General features: G+C 31.0%; 1 protein-coding gene across 2 annotated transcripts; it reads left to right on the forward strand.

Moving 5' to 3' along the window:
- Positions 1 to 6,513: 6,513 nt before the first annotated feature.
- LOC100160700 (phosphoenolpyruvate carboxykinase [GTP], mitochondrial) lies at positions 6,514 to 14,522 on the forward strand. Of its 2 annotated transcripts, XM_001949351.5 has the most exons (9): positions 6,514 to 6,751; positions 6,841 to 6,937; positions 7,604 to 7,749; positions 10,422 to 10,886; positions 11,556 to 11,688; positions 11,949 to 12,358; positions 13,163 to 13,517; positions 13,971 to 14,168; positions 14,262 to 14,522. In XM_001949351.5, exons 1-9 carry the CDS (start codon positions 6,726 to 6,728, stop codon positions 14,373 to 14,375), a joined length of 1,944 nt encoding a protein of 647 aa, XP_001949386.1. In that variant the 5' UTR covers positions 6,514 to 6,725; the 3' UTR covers positions 14,376 to 14,522. The 2 variants fall into 2 exon arrangements, with proteins under 2 accessions (XP_001949386.1, XP_029347434.1); XM_029491574.1 differs by lacking the exons at positions 6,514 to 6,751; positions 7,604 to 7,749.
- The last annotated feature ends 5,961 nt before the right edge of the window (positions 14,523 to 20,483 follow it).

Below are 20,483 nucleotides of genomic sequence, written 5' to 3' on the forward strand. Positions count from 1 at the left end.
TAAACAAGTCAAAATATTTTGAAAATTTTTTCACGTGTAGAAAATGCTAATGTAAATATTCAGTGAAAATGTAATGTATCTACGATTATTTGTTTTAGAATTACACTAAAAACCGAAATCGTTTTTGTCAAAAACCAATTTTGCGTAAAAATTACCGTATTCCCTTAATGTTTGTTTTGTTTTTCCCTGCACTTTTAAAAACTATTAGGAATTTTAAATTTTGACCTCCTAAAGCACCAACTGGATTCACTTTTCATTTTTCAATCAAACAAAATATGATGTTAAAGAAAATCGAAGCCATGTTACTGCCCCAAACGGTGATGACAGACACAAAAATAAAAAACACACATAATTGTAAAATTAATACGCATTCATCGCTCCGTTCAGAATCTAAAAAATTAAAAAATAGGGGTGGTGAGTACACTAGGATATTATACACTTTTCGTTTACATTATAGTCTATTTTGGACGTCAACCTCAGAGACAATAATAGCGTAAAAATGTGATTATATGCTCAGTGATTAATATCCACGTGAGATAGGCACAACAAAAACGAAAACGCGTAAGACAAACAATTTATCATTTATATAAGATTAACGATAACTTTGACATTTTTATAGCCAGAGAGACGCGTGCGTAGTTCCGAGTGTTTTCACGCAAGTCTTTTCATCCGGATGACTATTCAACGTGCTTTTTTCAGGTTTATGTTAAATAAGTCACACCGTGATGATTTTCGTTATCTTAACCGGGTGTTGGTTTGCACTGTATGCATGTGATGATAAGGTGCATTTGCGTACTACATATCAAATTTTTTATTTCTCGTGCCACCAATTCTATAACTTATGTATCGCGAATTCTTTTACAAGCCGCACCAATTATCAGAATGGAAACTTGTCATAATATTTAGTTATTTCTATCTGAAATACAGCAATATTTTGATCTTAATTCATATTTAATTTATTAATCATAATGTATAAATAATAGTATGTAATTAATATTGCATTTGATAATGCAAAATAATCCGAAACCTAGAAGTCATAGATATCCTATACTAACACAGGTATAATAATATAAAACCATAAAATATCTACATATTTTATTTGGTTTTAAAAAAAAAAAATAATGTGCATCAGAGTATTACTTTTATTTGTATATAAGGCAGGCATCACATATTTTTTGGTTCAAATTGTTCTACAAAATAGTGAATACAATATAAAATAATTCATTATAATTTATTTGGTACAAGACATTTGCTGAGCACGTTGGTCATATATATTTAGATGCGCAGTAAAATTTACATATAATTTTTTAATGGTTTTGCATCCAATATGGGGTCCAGATTACATACATTCGCTGCAGGAGTTCGTGACACGGCCTCGGCCATGGAATGGCATATTAATGAGGGATACTGCGTAAGAGATATTATTGTATTATGATGTTTTCGACTGAAAAGACGGAATTATCATTACAAATGGTTCGGCCGACAATTGCAATTTCTCTGCCAATATTATTTAATATAAAGTAATTTTGTTGCGTAAGCTTCACGTGTGTATCATATGCATAACAGGCAGCAGCTTATAATAATAATTTATATTATTAAAATAGCTGAAATTATGACAATAATAAAGTACTATTGTTTTTATTTTTATTTATTCTTCAACAAGATAATGGTGGTCCCCACTAAAAATGTTCGTGTGGAGGCCTATGTAATTATACTCACGTTATAATTTATTATCTATGTTAAGTACAATAAAATAGGACAAAAATGTAACGTGCTCCTAAATATTTTCTCCACTGCATGGAAAAACATTGGATCATAGTTTATAGTAAACAGAGGTATATTTTTTTTAACATAAATATGTTTTTAGGCTGGGTACAGATATTTTTATTTTCCAACCGATTTTTTGCAACGCTTTGTTTATCACCATAGAAACGATTAAAATGTAAAAATTACTTAATTCCCGCTAGCCGCTAGGCATATACAATTAATGGTATATATATTATATATATGTATACTTATTAATACATATTTATGATTTATACATTCTCTTCGAAGTGGGAAATATCGAGTAGCGTGCTACGTTTATGTCACACGATCACCATGCCTGAATTTATAGTTTTTTGGTAACAGTATAAACTACGCATAAGAGACCGTGTTTTGATTTTCAATTCTTACCTATACAAATTGAGCATTTTATAATTTTCTAACTCAAAATAATTTACAAATTTTAAACAACCATTTATCATTATTTATAATCATACAATCATACATATTATTATGGTTTATCTACATCCTATAGCAAAACTGAGTTGGAGGTAGAGAGTTATTATGGTGATTTAGTTACATTTTAGAACAGCTATTATGTAATCATCAATTGTTAAGCCTTTTATACTATATTTATTAATTACCCGTTATTAATTCATTTATTAATTTTCATGTAGCTTTTTGAATATGTGATACTGAGTTAAATTTATTTTTGTAAAAATACATTTTGGCTTCTCTTATATTAAGTGAATTAAATTTATTCCTATATGATTAATAATATTTGAATAATGCATTATACACAGACGGTTTTTTATTTTCATTGAAAGTTCATTTATTTTCGTATAGAACACAACAAACCTGCATTATTTAATTAATTATTTATTTTTTTTAGTACTATCTTTGTTTCACTTGTAAGTTTTTCAATAATGCAATTTATTTTGTCATAAAAATTCTTGACTGAGACCTCAATATTAATCTCATCATAAAAATATATAAACACAGTCCCAAGTCTCCTTCCCCAGATAATATTTAATTAAGCCATAATTTATATATTTTATTTTATTAATATTTTGATGGTCATATTTTACTAATGTGATTGATGCAATTATTGGACAGTGGTCTGTTATGTCGATTTAAATAACACCTGTTTGAATATTATTTAGAAAAGTTTAATCACAAAATTTAACAAATAAATGTGTGACTTGTTTATTGAGTGTCCTGCAGGCTTTTATATATATGTTGATAAGTGAGCAAAAACCATTTAACGATAGCATATCTAAATATACATTATTTATGTGTTCATTACCAATAATATTAATATACACATCTCTTATTATTAATGTTCGGTCTTGTAGCGATTTATCATTATTAATTATGTCGCATTTAGATCCAAAAATGCATTATTATTAAGTGACGGTGGTCTATAAAAATATAAAATTAATTTGAACATTGCATGATTTATCAACAATTTTTAAATTAATAACTTTTGCTACTTCATTACCATAGGTATTCATTAAAATTTAAAATCTAAGGAGAATTTTTTTTTTCATACGGTAATTTTTGTTTCTTTTCTCATTAGTGTAGAACATTTGGGAACTTGGCAAATTATAAGTACATTTATTTACATCATGCCCAGTTTCAGTAAGAACAATTACATCTAAACAAAGAAAATTCACATTATTTTCAATAAATAGTAGTAAGTAGTCATTGATTAAAATTAGCATTAATGCTCCTTATATTAATATAAAATATATTTTAAACTATTTTCGTACAAATTGAAAGTATTAATAAATACAGATATAGAGTAAAATTATTTTATTTTATAGTTAAAAATATTATGAGTTTATGTAACTTAGAATATCCATGCTTATTTTTATATTCTAATTTATTAACAAATAACAATGTAAATTTCTAAATAAGTACCTAATTTTAACGAAACAATAATAAAAAAAAAATAATTTAATTTTTTTTGTTTTAAAACTACAATTAAAGTAATATATTTTAACCTCAGTTCTATTATTATTTAAATGAAAATTAAACGCATTATTATAATCTAAATTTATCTTAATAAATAAATAAATATATTACCTATATAATCATAAATGATACACAAGTGTTAAACTGTTGTGGAATATCTCAATTTTTTTTTTATTTGGGACAATAATATGAAATAGGTTGTGTAACGTTTTATATTGGGCATCAGCCGTTAAGGGTAACCTATGTACTATAACGCTAACTATTATAACGTTATAAGATTAATTTCATCTTTGTTATTGTTTGGAATTCTATGGGAGCTGCAACAGTCAGAATAAATTCAATCTGTAAAAAAGGCGGTTTATCCGTTCTCAAAACATGTGTTAAAAAAGCAAATCTTGGAAACCAAAACCTTAAAAGCTAAATCTCCATTAATCTCCATGACTTAGCCTATGCACACAGTCCATGGCTCTTAAAAAAGGAGTACTATTTCAACACACTCCTTCGTTCTTTCAAACCACGTGGCTGTTCAAGAACCTTCATAGATTGCAACAACGTGATAAAATGAAAAGTTTAAAGTAATAATAATTACCTATTTAAATTTATACGTACGACACGCTTCAACTAGACAGTATAGAGATCACAGTACCTTTTCCCATTTTGTGCCGCTTTAAGCCCTAAACTGAGTGAGACATAGCTGACGATGATGATGTAGAATAATGTACAGTCCATCCTAATTTGAAAAAAGTTAGGGAAATGCTTACATTACTTTCCCAAAAACTAAATTTTCGTTCATACTTAACATATAATATTTATCATAAAAGTATATACTTATATTATGCTTATGCTTAGGTACACAAACATACCAAAAGTCCCCCATATGCATATCTGCATTCTGCACCTTGCGTATAATCCAATATATAAAAGCGAGGTATTGTCAATGGTTAGATTTATCGGTACAAATTTACTGGACTAAAATTAAATAAAATACAATCATTGGATTATATTACTGTTTAATTGTCTATATAATATTATTATTTAAAAGACAATTTGTTAAAAGTAAAATACGTTTTATTGAAAATTATGCTTGTCACACTTATTTTTATTGTCGAGGATAACCTCACATTCTTGTTGTGTCATTCATATTTTATCTTATATCTAAACATCTTATCAATTGATCATATTATTATCATTACCCACACAATTACTGATTATATAAGTTACCTAATGAAGAAAAGTAGCATTTTATGACAAAGTAATACAGTTATAACCTTATTATTGTACAATTTACATGTTGTTTTTATGTGTTGTCGCGGGTTTTTTTATTTTTTCATTATTATTGTAATATGACACACGATTAAATACAATTATAAATGGTTTGAATTTTAATGGATGATGAGAATAATTTATACACATTTTATTTATGTTTAAGTTTATGTTTTATAATATGCATAATATATAATATTATAGATTTATATTATAATTATTGTATTCATGTGCTATTTGAATATTGTAATGAAGTGGTGGTAAAAGTGCATACCTGATTAGTAGTAAATGTTTAGTAGTAAATTAGCTACCACAGTAAATCATTGCATTATTATTTCATAATATAAAACTTGTTTTTTACACGATTTCGTAAAAATTTAAAATTAAAATTTACAGAAGGTAGAATAAACATCACATTTTTAAATTTTGGTTCAGTACTGTTTGTTTGGAAGTCAATTAGACTTATTTTAATAGTTAAGAAAAACGCGTTAAGAAAAATAGTAACAAGAGCGTGCAATTCATTTTTAGAGGGGAATATTTACACATGATCATCTTACACACTTGTTAATTTATTGTAAATCAAAATTAACTTTGATGAGTTATAGTTATTATTTTTCATATTTTTTTGGAAAAAAATTCAGGTATGCTTTATTTTTTTCAAATCAAGTACTCAAATATTAAATTAGGTAATATCATTTTTTTTAGTACCTAGATGATTAAAACAAATTTATTTTCATATTAGTTATCTTTATTCAAGATTCGTATGGTTATACTAAAAATCGTCAATTTCGTATAAGCTGTTTTAAACTGTTAACATAATAAGTCTAACCAATAATGGTTGCTTACTCGTTTTGTTGTTGACAAAAATAACAATCCCTGGACATATAATAAGTGTGCAGATTTATGTTTACGTCGAAGGAAAACTTTTTAAAAATGTACATTGTATGTCCTTTTTAATTAGGAAACAATATAAAATTTGAGCAGTGAAATGACTGTCTATAATATATAGATATTATGAATAGTCAACATTCAAATTCTAAAATGTATATAGGCACCTACCTAATAGCGCGTTTAATGTCTTTTTAGTTTTAATTATCTTGCAAATTTCGTTCATAACATGATATTATTATTATTATTATTATTGGAATATCGTATTAATTACCTGTTATACTTACCTACATCGTCTGCAGCGACATGTGATTAAAATGAAAACAATAGAATCTCCGTCTAAAGAGTGAATTATGCATACATCTATTAACTAGTTAATAGGTAATTGCACTTTACTACTATAGCACCCATTATGCCCATTATCACGGTACCACAATCTAATAACACGCACCTTGCGCTTATATCAGTACAGGGCACGCGCGAGTAGATCGTATAATATACGACACAGCGTTCGTTAGGAGTCTGTCTGGTCACGTGTTGAAATTGGAGGTGGAGGTGGGAAACGATAACGTGGTGTAAACAGATTACGCTCAGCGTACACTTAAAAACGGATCGTCCGACAGTTTTTAATTTAGTCGATCGTCAGCAGCCCATCCACCACCAGTTCGTTTTACCATAATATGATAATATTATATTATTATATTAGCACGTCGAATCCCGATGAAACGTGATACCTGAAGTCGTCATCTGATTTCCGTCATCCGTGGTCACTTTGTTTTTTTTGACGTTGTTTTCATATCTCGTATCACTGTACATTATAACGAAAAATTAAAATGCCTGATTTCGACAGTATCGGAGAGTAAGTACACAATAATATATTTATCCACTCTGTGGAATAATAATAATGTAACGGTTACGTTATTCATATTTTGTTTGTTTTTTTCACAGGGACATTTCACACTGCCGGCCGAAGGTACATTTACAGTGGGCTTCCGGGTCTCAGCCGGTCAGGAAGTTGAGCGTTGTATCGTTACTGCCCCAAAAGGTACGAACAAAAATGATAATCATATTATATTATTATTATATCGCGTCTCCCTCGTATGGCCACTGCCCTATTTGCGTTGTGCGCGCCGTTGAATAATTATGAGTCTTTGTTACAATATAATATTGTACGACGATTTCGGATATACATAATATTATCTATGGATTCCCGCTATAATCTGAAATTCTATAGAACAATGTTAATATCGCAACAATCAATTCAATTTAAAGATCTGAACAACATATTATAAATACCAACATATCGCATGCGAAAACCCTGATCCTACAATTAACATAAAACCATGACGAAATTGTGTAATTTAACCACAACATATATTGTTGAATTTATAAGACGCTAATAATTGTACGTCGTAAACACCAAATTGTACAGTGAGATAAATACTGTTTTTAATTCCAATTTTTTTTTTTAAACGTTTTTATAAGTATTCAATTTTTTTTTGTTATTTGAACCTGGTTTGATTACATAATAGACCATGTACAGAACTACAAATCAACTAATTTAGTACTTGTTTAATGCATTACAACATTTTTTAATATTATTTTTTATTGAAGCGAGGTCATTAGGTAGTCATATGCGTTAGTTTATATTATTGTATTTTCAATTGTTTACCTGAATATTATAATAACTACGATGATAATGATTACACAGCTAAAGGATTTCGTCGAGGAAAGTGTGCGATTGTGCAGGCCGTCGAACGTGTATGTTTGCGATGGATCTGAAGCTGAAAACTCGATGCTCATCGAACTTCTGCTGGAAAACCGCACCATCGTTCCATTACCAAAGTACCAAAACTGGTTAGTTTGATTTATAATAATGACGAAACGTTACCATTTTTTCTTTTTTTTGATGACGGCGTGCAGTCTACTTCTATGGTTTTATCATTATTATTATAATAATAATTGTCATCGTCAAAAATTCTCATCAAAATAGTTACTTGTCGCTCGCACTTTGCATCGTAAGAATTTTTAAAAGTCCTCATTGCTAATGATTTCTTTGAAAGAATCCCTATTTTACTGATTTAACGAATTTGATGATATACAAACAGACATATAAGACAGAATATCACTTTATGATTATCGTTATGTATGATATAAACCTTCATCTTTACCTAATTGATATCGATATGACACAATTATGAATGTGGCTTTCTCTTTATCTATAGTATAGGTATCATGTCGACCAATATTATACATCCGTTGGCACCTTATTCTGTGTATTTCCGGTATCCTAGGGTCCTACGGGGTAGTCTTCTTCACACCGCCACCACTGATCAAAGTCCATCAACACTACAGTATGGTAAATTTGAATTTCGATTAATTTTATTTGTACACGTCCGGATCGCGGAAATACGTTTATAGTGCTTTAAAAATGTTCATCGGTTATAAACTCTCTCTCAGAAAACGTGCGCAACAGTTTTCCAGATGAAAACAGCAACCCGCGTTTAGAAAGACGGAAAATTAGGAAAACGGTTAAATAAAACAAACAATTCTATTATAAACGTGCACTGCGCGTACGGACAGGAATAATCAATAACTGCACGTACGACGTGTGGGGAATTCATTTCCTCTGCTTACCCGAAACTCGCACATCAAACACGTGTAGCTACTGTTCTACGACTACGAATCGTTTCTTTTTTTTTTTTTGAATAACCGAAAATGTCCTAACCTATATTCAAATATTATAATATTGTAACAGACCAGGTGTTGGAAACTTTTTGTGTTTAAATAAAAAAACAGTTTTTTTTTTTTAATGTCTTAATTTTTTTTAATTTATACATTTTAATCATTATACCTGTATATCGGGCGGTTATATAATGTTATTACTATATATATTAGTCCGTGAAATAAATACGCACGTTGAATAATAATATAGCAACATCGCAATTTCTGTTTATTACGCTGAAAGTTGTTATTTTACTCGTTATTTTACGATGTCGATGTACAAATAAATTTCCAAAACTAATTTCGTGTAACGTAATAACATAATAAAGTGTATAGATGAAAAAAAAACTGATATTGGTTTTATGTACTTTGTTTTCGTGTTTTGAACGCGATGCGTATTTTGAGTTGGTAAAAAAAAATACGATTTAACTAAAACATAAACGCGACGTACTTCACGTTCTACATTGTACTGTATCAAAAGAAAAAATAAAACATAAATATTTAATATTGTAAAATCCATATAAAATGGAACGGCAAAGGACTGAGAAAATTTTCGTTTCGGACTAGATTTAAATTTTATTCAGTGACATAAAAAGTCCAATATTTAGCACCGTAGATATAAAAAATATTTTCGACTGAAATCCAATTTTGTGTACATATAGAAGTTTTACGTTAAATTTTTTGAGAATCCTCTGCAAAACGAATAAGCTAAGTCCCGTGAAAAGCAAAATAGTTTTTATACTGAGACTATAATATAGCAGCTGATTTTAAAACGATGTTTAGAAACAATTAAATAACACTCACTGAGCGAAAATCTAAGTTCCAAAAACGTTTATTGAAACCTGTTTCAAAACATTAAAACGATTCAGTAGAATTTGATAAGCTAACGAAATATTAGCTCTAAATTACTAACAGAAAAATTTGCTATTATATATTATCACTAATTGAATATCGATAATAACATTTAAAATATTGTTCATTTTACTTTTTAACTTTTTGATATTCAAAAATAATTATCATAAATTAATTAATTATATTTCGTGAATAATTATCGTTTTTTGGATTATGTGTCTACAATCTATGAATCGTATTCGATGTCCTTAAGCAATTATAACTGTTGAGTCGTAAGAAAGATAATATCACTGACGTTTTTATCGAAAACAAATTAAACAATTAATCAATAAAATAAGTTAATTATATTATAATCGTTGATTATTAATTATTTAAAGTAGATAGGAGAATAATATAGGTTACACAAGCTATCATAGACGGCGGATTATAATGATAATAATAATAATAATAATAATGTAATATTGATTTAACAACGAGTTAAAAAATGTAATCTGAGAAATAAGACGGATTTTATATAATTACGGGCCAAAGAATATTCGCTGACATTTCACCTCGTGCGCGCGATAGAAACACAATGTGTTCGAGCCAAATAGTAATAACAACTATTATTTATTTAATTTATTACTGTAGTAATCAACGCGTTTCGAAAACGGCACAAATCAGTTTTTATGATTTATTGTCTAATACCTATGACAATATATTTGGGATAACAACCCGCAAAATAGGTGCAACAAAGTGAACTCGTGGTAATCTCGTGTTAGTGTGTGAAATCAAAAACTTATTTTACGTTTTGTGAATTTGACATTGTTCAGAGCACCAATGTCATGGCAATGGAATGCTTGTCGAAAAAATGGACAAGCCCGTTCTATACCTATCCTAACCAGCTAATATTCTAATTAGCCCTGTACACACTTTATAGAGGTTCTTAACCGTGATGGGAATTTTTTTCGCAGCTTTTTGGCCAGGAGCTGTCCCAGGGACGTGGCCAGGGTGGAGAGCCGGACGTTTATATGCACCACGAACCGGAGGGACGCAGTCAACGTGCCAAGGGGATCGGTCAAGGGGATGCTGGGAAACTGGATGAGTCTGGAGGATGCGGACAGTGCGGTGGCTGAACGGTTCCCGGGATGCATGGAGGGTAGAACCATGTACGTAATACCGTTCAGCATGGGCCCCCTGGACTCGCCATTCTCAAAACTCGGAGTGCAGCTTACTGACTCAGCATACGTCGTGTGCTCGATGCGCATCATGACCAGGATCGGCACCAAGGTGCTTGAAAAACTCGACTCGCTTGACGACAGTGTCAACGGTGTGGGTTACTTCGTTAAGGCCCTGCATTCAGTTGGCCATCCTGCCGATGGTCCCGTCCAACACCCACACTGGCCCTGTGATCCCGACCGTACCATCATCCTGCACAAGTCAGTATTTTACCGGATATAATATTATGCCATTGTCATACATTCATACCTTTGAAATATTATACTCTATACAGTATAACATAAAGTTATTGCATGTCTCAGTTCCTACAGTGAATCGATATCGTTAGTGAGGCAGAAATGTGAGAAATGTTTAATTAATTACAGAAATTATGACGATAAACACTTTGAGTAAAGTAACAAAATTACACAAATTCTGTAAAATGTCGTCTAAATTGTACCCGTTTAGGCATAACATCAATTGGATGTTAGGATGTTACAATAAAACTAAGGTGGCCTTTAATGGTATCCAGGAATCCACTCTAGTTATTTTTATATTAGTATACCTATTAGTTTGCAATTCTTAGATATTTTGTGATATTATTATATATACGTAGGCAATATTATGTAAATGGTAAATAATATAATATAGTCCATTGTCCCCGTTTCACAGTACCGACGTGGATCATTAAATTTATATGTTTACTAGATATTTTGAAAATAAGAAATTATATGGAATTAAGAACATAAATGATAAAACTTACGTGTGATTACCATTAAATTACTTTCCAAGGGATTAAAATTTTAGCTGTTTTTGAAATGTTTGTATGGTTAGGTGGTAGATCAGATTAATATGCGTCAGGTGAGGTTAACGCGATTGGTATTTTTCAGGCCCGAGATGAACGAAATCATCAGTTATGGGAGTGGATACGGTGGAAACTCGCTCCTGGGCAAGAAGTGTTTCGCTTTAAGAATCGGTTCGTCGATAGCTCGCCGTGAGGGTTGGCTTGCAGAACACATGCTGGTTAGTATTTAGAAATAAATAATAATAATATAAGTTGATTATAATATTAAAATATATTATATTTAATGATTTAAGAAATGCGATTCTTCAATGATAAACAAATTATACTATCCTATTATCACGACCGCCACAATTCACGTGTTATAAGATCGTATGAGCTTATTTTCGATTCGTTTTCACATCTCTATTCCCCTCGAAACCATCCGGGATGTTATTATACTACTGGGAATTTATGAGAAATATATTATTTTACACGGCAGATCTTAGGCGTGACTAATCCGAAGGGTCGGAAACGGTACGTAGTGGCCGCATTCCCCAGTGCCTGTGGCAAGACCAACATGGCGATGATGCAGCCAACACTACCCGGTTACAAGGTGGAGTGCGTGGGTGACGACATCGTATGGATGCGATTTGACCGGAATGGGCAGCTGAGAGCCATCAATCCAGAATTCGGGTTCTTCGGCGTGGCACCTGGCACATCCAGGTCCACAAACCCTGTGGCCATGGACACAGTGTTCAAGAATACCCTTTTCACCAACGTAGCACAGACCAGCGATGGCGGTGTGTATTGGGAGGGCATGGACAAACTGGAGCCCGGAGTCACCGTCACAGACTGGCAGGGCAATCCATGGACACCCGGCAGCACACCGGCTGCGCACCCGAACTCCAGGTGAGTGTTTATATAAAAGTTAAGCGAATAAAAGTGCATATATCGTATGGGATGCCAAAATCTATTTTAAATGTCCATGTGAAAATCAAATTTTCTAAAACTTCAGATATCCACATTACCTATTCATACTTCTTGATACTTACAATATACTGATTTTCGAACTCATACATTTCCTAGTACTGAGATGCTCTTAATGGAAATATTGACCAAAAATGATAAATTTGTAAAGTTTAAGATAATATAACTTGAGTTAATTAAGATAAGTCAACGATAAGTTAGTATAGTTAACAAATAATATATTTAAGTATACAAGTTTGAATTTTATAATACCTTTGTAGATCAATAACAACTTAACCCAGTTTAAAAAAAATGATAATTGATTTTATTTAATTACAACCTAAGTGACTGGGTCACTATTATAATTATTTAACAACTTTCAATTTTTAAATTGAATACTAAACTATTTTGTTAAACATTTATTCTATTATAGTCGTAAAACAATCTACATGTTTATTAAATAAATTACTGAATGAACAAACATAGTTATTGGTTTATCTATATACATATTATATTATTATTAATTAATTATAAAATAAAATATTTAATTAATTTTCAATTTTCGATACGCGATTATAGAGCTATATTTAAATATAACTTTAAATTCTTAACGAAAACGAAACTAGTTATGTTATTCAGCTAACTACAAAAAATATCTATTTACAATAAGCTAAAAATAATAACTCCTATTATAGTAATAGTCACCTTAATAAATTGTCGTATTACAATGGCCCACACTCTCTATAGGTTTTGCACACCAGCCGAACAATGTCCGATTATCGACGCAGATTGGCAGTCCCCGGAGGGAGTGCCAATCGACGCCATATTATTCGGTGGCAGACGTCCGTCTGGCGTACCTCTGGTATACGAGGCATTTGACTGGAAGCATGGCGTCTACGTTGGTGCTTCCATGAAGTCCGAGGCCACCGCAGCCGCAGAGCACAAGGGCAAGGAAATCATGCATGACCCGTTTGCCATGAGGCCGTTTTTCGGATACAACTTTGGACACTACCTGCAGCACTGGCTATCAATGGAGACCGCCTCACCCAACGTAAAAGTGCCCAAAGTATTCCACGTCAATTGGTTCAGGAAAGACGACCAGGTGAGTGTACCGATCTAATATCCACAGCCCCATATCGGTGGTTCACGACCAGCATAATCTATCATGTTGATTTTTGACAATCAGACATTATTATCATGTCGATTTTGACCATAATCGAAACAAGGAGTACCTATGGCTAAAAATCTATTCAACGTGGTCTTGTAAATTAAAAGCCCCTGATAAAAATTTCCAATTACCTTTTATTTTAAATATTGTTATGCGTTTCGGTACTGCCAATGAAAAAAACATGACTTTATACTATTAACTTAAATATACAGATGAATACAGTTTAAATATGAATTTAGAGATTACAGTTTTTCGGTCATATACTTGAGACTTGCCGTTTAGGTACTCGTACGATAAGTTGTGTACTGAGGTTCACATTACTATCAAAACCCAACGTATATCATCATTCTTAATTAAATCATATACTAATGACACTTATTCAACCAGGGGAAATTCATGTGGCCCGGATACGGTGAAAACTGTCGCGTATTGGACTGGATTTTGCGCCGGATAGACAACGAACCTGGTACGGCCCAACAAACGCCCATCGGCAATGTGCCTACCCGTGAATCGTTCGACACCCGTGGACTAAACGTGGACTTTGACGGACTTTTTTCCGTTCCCATCGACTTTTGGACTGAAGAGGTGAGTCGCCGTCGTCCACGAAATAGTGACGTTGATAACTCTCGTTCCGTCTGACTTATGTATTACCTATATTATGTCATTTCGCATTTTCAGGCAAAAGAAGTAGCACATTTCTTGTACGAACAGGTAGACGAAGATTTGCCAAAAGACATACAAGACCAAATCAACAACCTATTCAGTCGCCTAAGTTTGTATCCAAGAAACTAACACTTTACACCTAACCTAATCAACAGACTATTCAAATCTTCTATTTTTTAAATTAATGATAAACTATTTTAGTTATAAGTTTATTTATATGTGTAATACTAAATTATTATGTTTATTTTTATAATTATATTTATATACAATACTGAACTTATGTGTATTTAATTCGACCCACCGTTGTTGTTATAATTCCAGCTTAAAATCACGTGGTAATGTGAAGGTTACATGAATATACATTAGGTACACAATAATATGCCTGATAGTCCGAATCCGTTTCTAGTTTTCACAAGATATATTGTAACATTAATAACAATGAGTCAAAGAGTACAGTTCTGATTTGACATGACGTTTACGAACAATTATTATCGACTTCTAGGACGGCTATTATTCCAGCAGGTGCTTACGCCCAAGTCAAGAACTATAGTAGGTATTAAAATCAACTAAAATAATGACAAAAACCTATGAAATTAATAGTCGACGACGAGTACAGTTGTCACAGTTTACACAGTATGTATATTATGCATATAATAGTGTGATAAAAAATAGTAAATAATAATTGATAATAGTCAGGGTAGTCGGCTTATGGGAGATAGTACTGAAAAAAATGGTCTCAAAAATGTTTGACTGGATTACAAGTATAGTATCGTCGGATAGCTATCATAAACAGTATCGACTTTATTAATCATAAATATTGGCCATATTACAACTCAAACGCTACAGAAGAGTACCTACTACGCGAATAATTATTAACGCCTGTTAAAATCTGCAATAGTCACAGTGATGATTCCCTATGGTATTTTTTTAACGTATCCACTGCACACCTCATCGACGTACCTACATTATTTATAATTTTATTAGTATCGTTGCATACGATCGATTACTAATTACATATTATATCGATATAATATCACAACGCAGGTATAATAAATTGTGGGCGCGTTTGCGTTTATAAAGGGAATTGCGCAGCAACCGCTCAGGGCGAATACAGTAACTGTTATAAATAATTATAATAATTATTATTATGATTTTACATGCGCAAATAATAATACGTAATACGGACTTTTGTACTAAGATCTAAGCCTAAAAATTTAGAGGAAAAACATTTCATTTTATTCGTATAATATTATCCATTAATTTATTACAGTACCTATGGCATATTATTATTATTATTTATTTCACTACAACTTATCGCAATAATACTAACCTGTTGTCCGTCGACCATAATAACAAGGTGTGGGTGAAGGTCTTCCGCAGGTACTATATAACTGCGCACTTACATAATTTTGCTAGACACATGGTTATGATTGTCTTTTTGCAAGTTTTATTTAAAAATGTCTGGGTTGAAAATATTATCAAAACCTAGAAATGTGTTGTATGGAGAAATTAGATTTAGCTTTTATTCTACTCACAAAATGTGTCAACCCTGAAAAAACGCGTAATTGCAGTGAAAATATACAATATAATAATATAATCTGCTATTTGGATCATTTGCTCCGATCGGAATGTAAAAAAAAAAAAAGATACGCTAATAATCACATGGATAGTACCCCCCTCCCCCTCAGATCAATATTATTGTTTGACGTGTTGTACAATTGTTACAACAGTAGTACATATACTTAAATGTTCAATATCATTTATCTTAAGGTATCACTAACACATCGCAATATAAATTGTATAGGTACTGAATGTAATATAATAAAATATGCCATTAAAGTGTAGCACGCCAAAGCGAGTGTAGAATAAAAAGCACACCGGATATAGTCCACCTGCGATTTGCAGAAGAGATTTATTGAGAACAATTTGGAAATCCGAGTGCAAAGAAAGTGCATCGATTCTACACAATAATTGATATCAGTCCGACATATTAATTTTATGAGCATCGTTCCATACCGTACATTCCATACACCGTTCAATACCACAGTACCACACATAATTTGATTAGGTATAATACTGTTAAAAAGACAATTTTGGCAGGTCGAGAACTCAAAACTGCACACATTTCAATGATAGTTGATGACTAAATATTTATTGTTATTAAATAAATCGTATCTGATCTCCGATTTTTAAATTATAAATGTTGTTGTTTCAGCAAACTTTGTAATTATTATCAAATACGTTATCATCAAAAGATGAAAATTGTTTTTCATCTGAAAAAGTAGCCATTATTTGCACAAATGCATCAGGATCTATATTGTTCAATCGAAATCAATATATATAAGTATAGACAAATCAAATCCGTCCAAATCGTTTTCAGTGAAACTGCATATCATTGTCAGCAGATGGTTACCAAATAAATACACTGCGAGAGATGGTCACGAGAGCGGATATAATATATATATATTATATACTACATTCATAGCTACCTACCATAAAGTATTACTCAATGGTATATTGGTATCTACTACTTACCTAATATCACGTCTTATCATATACCTTATACCTACTCATAGGCGGAGCATGGTGGTAGTTTAGCATTCAACGCGGCGTAGCATTGATCGTGTTGTTCCACACTTCTGCGCATGTGTGTAGACCACGCCAGTTTCTTCATAGTTAAAAACAAAAACAGCATAAATACGTAATCATCGTATATTATATCATGATTCATGCACATTGCTCTTATAAGTTTCAAACGAATTAAACGAATCATGAATAAACTTGTGTTAAGTATTACTTGTAACTTTTTTGGTTTTTGGTTTTAACGTTTTCGTTTTATTGACTTATTATGATAATACATCACTGTAATGCAGTTTGCCGTGATCACACCACCCAACCCCGCCGGCCTAGCATGTTCCGTCTATGAGTATAAGGACCATGTGTTATATATTATTATCTTATATTATCTTTATCTTATATAATTTCCGAATTTCGGGTAAACATAATATCATTATTATACAATAGTGTCTTAAAAGGATAAAGAACATCTTACTCGTTTCTCATTTTTAAAACATTTTATTACAATTTAAGAAAAAGATTTTTTATTCAACTCTACGAGAAAAGAAATTCAGTCCATAGCTCTGAATAATATAATACTATCAAAACAATTATAATATATTATTTATTATGAGACATTCACATAAGTTACATGAGTCAGCTCATCAGTTTACCAAGCACATAGCAATGACAATGATTCTCATTTCAAATTGCTTAACAAGTTAATACGTTTCAAATTAACCCTTGACCGATTAAAATATTGAAAATTGTAAACGCAATTTGTATCGCTATATTGCACGTTTGTCAAGATAATGAACATATCAAAATAATAATAATAATTAATAGTTGGCACCTAATTGTTTTTTCAGTAATTAGTGATGGTAATTATTTTTAATTTTATCGTTTATTATGTCATACTTTGTGATAACACTATAAATAGGAATAATAATACAATAGTCTTAGATCATCTAATACAGGGGCGGATCCAGAGTTAGGAAACTGTGGGTCAGGACATTTCAAGGGGCCACTTATTAAAACCAGATTAGAAATCTATACTTGTGTACTAGGTATATAAAACAAAAAAATCATTATACTGTATGTGTGTTTATTCGAGGGTCCAAGTGTCCAACTAGGTACCCAAGATCTGAAAAGAGGCCACTTTTATTAGCACATATTAAGTGTGGGTCAGCTGACCTCCTGAACCCCCCCTCCTAGAACCGCCCCTGATCTAATATAGTTTATAATAGAAACAGTTGAACAATGGTTGCAGGAAATTGATAAGAAAATATATTAAAATGTTTTAATAGTAAGTTGTTACCTACTAAGTCTTGTGCCGCGTTACATTGATCGTCAATTTATTAAATACCTATTTGGTTAATGGCTATAGATGAAAAAAACACTCCGTTAGGAATATTATTATACCTACTATTTTGAGTATTTAGCCACCTATGTGTGATTAGCATTAGGTTTGGGTATTTGTGTTTATTTTGCACAAAATTAAAAATGTGTATCAACACAACGCAATATAATATATTAATGGGTAATTATTACCCTCTTATTATTATATTTTGAACATAAATAAAATATTAGAATTTAAGCCGTAATAAAAACTTTTACTGTTATATTGTTATTATTTATTATTATAACATTAAAATATGGTTCAAGATTGTTAGGTCATAAAATTAACTAAGTAAGTATATTTATAATTATGTCAAGAAAATATAAGTGAATATTATGTTGTTGAAAATGCATTAAAAAGTTTTCATTAGGGAAAAAAATGTCTCATTTATTAATATTATATTCATTAGAACTTTATGAATGTTTTGTTAGGTGTATATGATAATTTATAATAAATGTATGACAAATAAAAATTCAGCCAAAAAAAAAATATGTATAATATACATATTATATTTATATCAAACGATATAATTGAAAAACTAAATGAAACGCACCAAAGTGATATTGTTTGAAAATGGCTTTGCTGTATGTCGGAGAATTGAATGTTTATGATCCAATATAAGTAATAATTGGTAAGTGTAATAATAAATTAATTATCAAGTTGGCTATAGTCGATCTGCAAGCCGGGCAAAAAAACAATAGGTACGTGTGCCCACCACAATGAAACGTTATCGTCACGTACGTATAATATGCTGGCGGGTCTAACGTATACGGCTTATTGTACTCATCACTATATAGGTACTATAAATTAGGTTATATGGCATATTTTGTAGCGGGTGGGATAGTTGGAATATAGCTACGGATATTTGTAATTTACAATGACCCCTAATTTATATGCAAAACCCTGTACAATGAGACAAGAACGAATAATATTCTACGTCCATCCCGACCAAAGTTCTAAGGGTACAAAAGTAGTTAATAATTTGACGTAAATTTCATATTATTCCCCTTCAACTGAAATAGAGAGAGAGAGTAAGTACCACTTGGTAGAATGTAATGAAACTTTGAGTACTTACAGCTCTATCATCGTACACTAGGAAACTAAAAAAAAAAAACGTTTTTAAAAAACCTTAAATTTGACCCTAACCCCTCACCCCCAAGAGTTTTAAGGACTCTGTGATTTAAATAAAAAATCATTATGCTCACTAATTTTCTACTAGTTCCAGCAAATACATGAGTCTGGATTGTTATATTGAAAGGTTCACATTTATGTGAATAAATATAATGACGTGTGCAGTTATGTACGTTGTTTGAACCTCATACTGATTTGAGTTGGTACATGTCACATTTTGTGTATGTGTGTGTGCATATTATGTTAAATCTAATAGCTCGAGGATATTAGCGAATGCGAAAAAACACGATTGAACCTTGGTCTACCTTTTTAGCAACACGATATGATGCATAGAATATTTTATGTGACGTTGCCTCATTCAAAACCAAAATTATTTTATTAATTATTTTCACGTATTATTACATTAATAATTATTATGATGCCGAGCTTACACGAAACACGAGCGGTCAGCCGTGAGCTGAGCCAAGCTTTATCGACTATGTTAACGATTAATAAATTAGTTCCGCAATAAAGCAATAAATATTAATTCTTATCCGTGATACTGACCGTTATAAACGTGAAGTTTTAAACATTTATTGTATACTGGGCTAACATTTAAAATGAGCATTAGAGTTTTAAGATATGTAACTGTTTTTTTTTTTTTTTTTTATTACAAAGTTTTTTTCATCTAACTTATTGTTGTTACAGTATTTTATTTTTGGCAAATTTAACAATTGTCAATTGATAATATTATATTAAGTTATTTACAAAAATGTACATGTATACCATATACATATAGAATAAATGATATATAGAATAATATAATATAATACAAAAATAATAATATACCTAATATAAAACTTTTTTTTTTTTAAATTATTATTGATGAGTGAGAACATCATGGTTTCTCAACATAACTGTTCCCAAATAGTAATAGAAATAATTTAGCTTATGAATGAGTGTTTGATCACCTATAGTGGCTAGTCTTTCACATGCGTCAGTGCGTTAAAAAAAGTTGTAAACGTGTTTTACTTTTATTATTATTATTATTATTATTTATATGGAAGGTATAAATAATATAAAAATAATTTTATTGGAAAGGGTCAAAGTAAATTTGTACAACTATAAATTAATTAGCGAGCGAAAAACAAACAATCTTTTGAGATGGAGGT

This window comes from Acyrthosiphon pisum, chromosome A3 (assembly GCF_005508785.2).
Source record: "Acyrthosiphon pisum isolate AL4f chromosome A3, pea_aphid_22Mar2018_4r6ur, whole genome shotgun sequence".
NCBI classification, from domain to species: domain Eukaryota; kingdom Metazoa; phylum Arthropoda; class Insecta; order Hemiptera; family Aphididae; genus Acyrthosiphon; species Acyrthosiphon pisum.

Bases quoted from the DNA above. Each gene is read 5' to 3' on its own strand.
- LOC100160700 (XM_001949351.5), top strand. From the start codon at position 6,726: ATGCCTGATTTCGACAGTATCGGAGA. The intron at 6,752-6,840 runs GTAAGTACACAA...TTTTTTTCACAG, and splicing joins GATTTCGACAGTATCGGAGA to GGACATTTCACACTGCCGGC. The intron at 10,887-11,555 runs GTCAGTATTTTA...GGTATTTTTCAG, and splicing joins CGTACCATCATCCTGCACAA to GCCCGAGATGAACGAAATCA.